Here is a 5977-nt window from a genome sequence, read left to right on the forward strand (position 1 = left end):
CGGGCAAGCCCGAGGTGACCGCGGAAGGCGCGGGGAAGGCGGCGAGCGGGGAGGGGGTGGGCGGCGGGCCACCGCGAGGATCTGGGGAGAAGCCTCGGGCACAGACGACCGCAGCCGTGGACACACAACGGGGTCTCACCCCCAGCGGCCCGTTTGGGCACACAGGGGCGGTCCCGCGCGGCACACGGAGCGGCCGCCTGGCCTTCGGCGACCCACGCACGCCTCTCGGGGGCCCGCGGCTCCCCCACACCGCCACCGCAGTCGCGGCCAGCGCCCCATAACCATCTTCCCTACACACGCGCCGGGCTGACCCGACCTCTCCGACGCCCACCGGGCCCACGCGGGGCCAACCGCCGCCGGTGCGCGAAGCCGAGGCACACGCCGGGGGGACGCGGACACCGGCCGATGGTGGCCGGGGGCGACGCCCCTCAAGGCGGAGCCGGCTCGGGTCCCAGACGGGGCCGCCCCGGCGCAGCCAGAGAGCCGCTCAGAGAGAAAGGATCGGCAGGCAGCGGCGGGGAGTGGGCGCACACGCAGGGCCGGGGCCCACGAGGGCAGGGGCACGGGAGCCCGCCGAGGACCCGGGCGGGAACCTCGGGCACAGCCGGGCCACCAGGGAAGACACGACCACGGGATCCCACCGCCACAGACACGAGGGCGGTCCCGCAGCCCTCCCACCCGGGACACCGGCCGGCCCTTGGCACCACCGCGGAGACCCCTCACGGGACCCGGACCCCACCGCCGGGGGCCCCGGAGCGACCACAGCGACAAGCCCGACGCCAGGGCGACACACCCAGGATCTCGTCCATCCGCGACCCGGTCCCGCTCCGGGAGACTGGCACGCCCCACCGTGGGGAAGCTTTCCCGGGCCCAGGTGGCCCGACCCGTCGCCCCGCACACAGTGCGGTCGCCGGCACCGGCAAGGGCTCGGCACGGCACGGGAGCGGGCGGAGAGCCGGCTCGCAGCGGAAGGGGGTCACGCGCCAGACGGGACGCCACGCGCACCCAGCCTTCAAGCGACGACCTCCCCAACGGCGAGGACACAGGGCCCAGCCCGGCGGGACCCTCCCCCGACTCAGAGGGGGGAGGCGCGGGCCACAGTAGGCGACGAGCAGCGCTCGGTCCCCACCGCGGAGACCGGCGGACCCCACTTCTCCCCGCCACCGAGGAGGAAGAGGGAACTCTGCCTACACACGAGCGAATCCAATCGCCACGCGGAAGCGCTACCACAACGCAGAGAGAGGTGGCGGGCCGGGGGAGTCCGGTACCCCCAAAGCACACCTCTCGGATCGCTAGAGAAGGCTTTCTCACCGAGGGCGGGTCACACTCCCCCACCCACCGGTCACCCCTCGCCGGGCCGCCCACGGAGGCGCTCAGGGACACCCAGGGAAGGGAGGGATGAGGTCTACGGCGAGAGGAGCGGAACCCGAGGCACCCCCTCAACCCCGCGTCGAGGGGCACAAAACCTCGATCTATCGCCTCGACGACAACCCTCCGACGAGCTGAGCGCTTCTCCTCGGGACCCACACGCAGACCCCATGGCGGCAACCGGAGGAGGGGGCCCCGGGGGCGGGAACGACACCACCGCTCGGCCTCGGGCTCCTGAGGGACAACCCGGAGTGCTCCAGGAGCACCGAAAAAGGCCCAAGCAGAGCCAACGCTCACACCACCCCGGCGAGGGCAGCACGACGGGCCATCGGGACGAGCCCCCCACCGCCGCGGAGAGGGGCCGCCCCCGACAAGGCAACAACCACAGGAGGCAAGAGCAAGGGATGCCTGCCGCGTCAGAGGACCCCACCGGCCCCCACCAGGCGGAGAACGGGGGAGCACGGCGAGGTCGTGCCGGATTCCGTACCCCCTACACCTCCCGATCCAGACCCCACAGGCAGGGTGCAGGAGAGGCAAGGGGGCCCCCGCGGGCGGGACGAAAAGAGTGGTCCCATTCACCGAGAATATCCGTCCCTCGCCCACCGCGGATCGGTCGCGGCCCGGGAGAGCGTGACGTCACCACATCGATCGGAAGAGACCCAGAGCAGGGCGAAGGAGTCAACCTCAGCAAAGCCACGGAGCCCACGGGCCGAGGCCGGCCAGCCCCGCTCCGGGGAAGGGACGGCGGACAACCCCAGAGGAGAGGAGGACGCCTGACACGCACGGCACGGAGCCAACGGAACGGGGTCGTCGCGACCGCCCCAGGTGCCCGCAGCAGGGAGCGCACACGCAGGCAGACGGGAGCCCGCCCGCCCGCACGCACCGGCCTTTCCCCGCCACACCCAGGTGAGTCAGAAGAGACCCGGGCCCAGGGCGGCACCAGGGAGCCGGGACACTCAGACGGATGCACGGGAGGCAAGGCACACGGGCCCCAGCCGGTGGCTCAACCCAGAGCAGGGCCGGCTAGCCGGGTCACCGGTAGACCAGAGACCCCCCACGCATCCAGAGGCCCGACCTCTCCAGCGACGGGTCGCCAGAGGACAGCGTGTCAGCAATAACCCGGTGGCACAAAACGACAACTCCGAGTGAAAGATACACCCCGCCCAGGGGGCAGGGGGTCTAGTCACCGGCCACACCGCTGACTCAGAAATGCGCGACACGGACATCTGTCCCCAAAAAGGCCACCATCACAGCCAGACATGGAGCACCCAGGGCTGTCTGGTCGACCTAAAGACACACACACACACACACACACACACACACACACACCAGGGAGCAGCCCTTCCCGGGCACGCCCTCCGGGCCACCGGTGCCACGCAGGGGCCAGCCCGTGCCTTCAGAAACAGACTCTTTCGGCCGTCCCCTCACACGCGAGGGACACACGACACGAGGGACCGAAGGCGCTCAGGGACCACTCTCCGACCACGAAGGCGGACTCGGAAGTAAAGCGTCACAGCAGAGGGACCGCGGCCAGGCGCGGCACCCCGGGAGGACGGCGCAGGAAGGCCACCGACTCCCCACAGGGACTCAGGAAAGAAATCCGGCGGGTGGGTGGGTGCCTCTGGCGGCCAGGGCCCGCGCTGGCCCGCCACAGGGCCGTGGAGTGGCGTCCCCGGCCACCCGCGCCATGCCCGGAGGGTCCCCGCGGGTCGCGGGTCGGGCCTCGGGAGCTACGGCGTACTGGTCGACCAGCCCGGGCAGCCCCGACACCTCGCTCGGGCCTGGAAACTCGGCGACAGCCTGCCCCCATACAGCCCTGCACGCCCGAGCTCTGACTCACAAGTGACTCGCCAGAGCTCTGGCGCCACAGGGACAGCCCCGCTGATGGCCGCAGGCTTTCCGGAGCAATGACTAGCTCACAGCGGGGACGGTCCCCTCCCTCGGCAGCTGTCACCGGAGCTCCAGAAGCCAAGAAAACCATATAAAAGCGGCCGCCAGATGGAGCCCGACAACCGGCGACGACCAGGTCCCCAAACCTGTCACCGAGAGAGATCCAGATGGCAGGGCGGCCGGCGGACGGCAAAACCGAAACCGTGAGTCGAGAAAAGTCTGGCCGAGGCCGAAGACACAGCCCCTCCACCCCAACCCCACAGAAACCGTCCTCCAAACGTGTCTCTGCGTAGACCGAGACAGGCTCCAAAGACAAGCCCACGACGTGTGGCTGTTTGTTTGGACATGCATCTTGGAGGGAGAAAGAACACACAGGACTCGGTCGCGAGTCGTTCAGGTGACAGAGAGACACAGAATGAGGACACTTTCACAATCAAACCGGGGGTGTGGGGGAGGGAGGGAGTGAGGGAGGGAGGGAGGGAGGGGGGATAGAAAAAAGACACATGGAGGAAGGAGGGAGGGAAGAAAGGAAGCAGGGTGGGGGGAGGAAGGACATGGAGAAAACAGAAATTTTAAAATCTGGAGAAAATAGATGATGAAAGAGAGGTGGAAAATGAAGAAAGATGAAGAAGAGAAAGAATGAGGAAAGAGGTGAAGGAAAAAAGGGCGAAAGAGACAAAAAAAGTATAAAAGACAAAGAAAGAGAAAAAAAAGGAAAGGAACAGAAAAAAGGAAAGAAGGGAGGGAGGGAGGGAGGAGGGAAAGAAAGAGAAAAACACAGAGCAAGAAGAAAGGAAGGCAGAAAGAAGAGGCTAATGCCATTTTCGGCATTAGCCCCCACCTGCATTTAGGTAAAAATCTAAAAAAAGGGAAAAAGAAAAGAAAGGAAGGAAGGCAGAGAGAAGAAAGAAAGAAAATAGACAAAATGAAATTTCTTGCTAAACATAATCGGGCCTGGCGACAGAGCTAGGCTCCATCTCGAAAGAAAGGCAGGGAGACAGAAAGAAAGAGCAACAGAGAAAGACAGACAGACAGAGAAAAAGAGAGAGAGAGAGAGAGAGAGAGAGGCCAAGCAAGGTGGCTCATGCCTGTCATCCCAGCACTTTGGGAGGCCGAGGCGGGCGGATCACAGGGTCAGCAGTTCGAGACCAGCCTGGCCAAAACGTTGAAACCCCGTCTCTACTAAAAATACAAAAATTACCTGGGCGCGGTGGCACACGCCCGCCATCCCAGCCACTCAGGAGGCTGAGGCAGGAGAATCGCTTGAACCATGGAGGCCAGAGGTCACCGTGAGCCGAGATCGCGCCATCGCACTCCAGCCTGGGTGACAGGCTGAGACTCTGTCTCAAAAGAAAAAAGAAATAAAAAATAAAAAAAGAAAAAGAAAGAAAGGCCACACAAGAAACACAGAAACATCGAAAGAAACACAGGAACAATGAAGGAAACCCAGAAACGACAAAAGAAACAAACAAGAAAGAAAGAAAGAAAGAAAAAAAGAAAGAAAGAAAGAAAGAAAGAAAGAAAGAAAGAAAGAAAGAAAGAACTGGAAAAGGCAATTAGGAAGAGAGAAACAAAGGAGAAAGGATAGACAGATTTCCTTTCGAAAGATCCTCTAACAGCATAGTAAGGCCCAGGGAGGGGCTGCGACCCACCTTCCACCTTACGAATACGGTTGGCCAGGAAAATATAAATACCACGTGTAACGTCACCGTTAAACGTGACTATGAGCCGGGCGCGGTGGCTCACGCCTGTCATCCCAGCATTCTGGGGGGCTGAGTCGGGTGGGCCACCTGAGGTCAGGAGTCCAACAACAGGCTGACCGACATGGTGAAACCCCGTCTCTGCTAAAAATACCAAAAAAAAAAAAAAAGGGACCCACTTCCGTTACTTGCTGCTGTGGACGATAGGCAGCTGGGGTCGGTGAAGGATTCCAAGATGGCTGGGCGAAAACTTGCTCTAAAAACCATTGACTGGATAGCTTTTTGGGAGATCATACCCCAAAACCAAAAGGCCATTGCTAATTCCCTGAAATCCTGGAATGAGATCCTAACCTCCAGGTTGGCTGCTTTACCTGAGAATCCACCATCTATTGACTGGGCTTACTACAAGGCCAATGTGGCCAAAGCAGGCTTGGTGGATGACTTTGAGAAGAAGTTTAATGCCCTGAAGGTTCCTATACCAGAGGATCCATATACTGCCCTGGTGGATGCTGAAGAAAAAGAAGATGTGAAGTCTTGTGCTGAGTGGGTGTCTCTCTCAAAGGCCAGGGTTGTAGAATATGAGAAAAAGATGGAGAAGTATAAGAACTTAATTCCATTTGAACAGATGACCATTGAGGACTTGAACGAAGCTTTCCCAGAAACCAAATTGGACAAGCAAAAGTATCCCTATTGGCCTCACCAACCAATTGAGAATTTATAAAATTGAGTCCAGGAGGAGGCTCTGGCCCTTATATTACACATTCTGGACATTAAAAATAAAAGTAATTATAAAAAAAAAAAAAAGAACCTCTTTAATTTTAATGTTAAAAATAAAAAAGGAAAAGAAAAACAAATTCTCCGGACGTGGTGGCACATGCCTGTAACCCCAGCCACTCAGGAGGCAGAGGCAGGAGAATCGCTTGAACCCCGGAGGTGGAGGTCACCGTGAGCTGAGATCGCGCCATCGCACTCCAGCCTGGGTGACAGAGTGAGACTCTTGTCTCAAAATAAAGAAAAAA

At 60.8% G+C, this 5977-nt stretch overlaps 1 protein-coding gene across 1 annotated transcript; it reads left to right on the top strand.

Annotated features, from left to right (window-relative positions):
• Positions 1-5141: 5141 nt before the first annotated feature.
• On the top strand, positions 5142-5740 carry LOC144576570 (ATP synthase peripheral stalk subunit d, mitochondrial). The gene has a single exon (XM_078348326.1). It carries the CDS (start codon positions 5194-5196, stop codon positions 5677-5679), a length of 486 nt encoding a protein of 161 aa, XP_078204452.1. The 5' UTR covers positions 5142-5193; the 3' UTR covers positions 5680-5740.
• Positions 5741-5977: the final 237 nt, after the last annotated feature.

Source organism: Callithrix jacchus, chromosome 14 (assembly GCF_049354715.1).
Source record: "Callithrix jacchus isolate 240 chromosome 14, calJac240_pri, whole genome shotgun sequence".
NCBI lineage: Eukaryota > Metazoa > Chordata > Mammalia > Primates > Cebidae > Callithrix > Callithrix jacchus.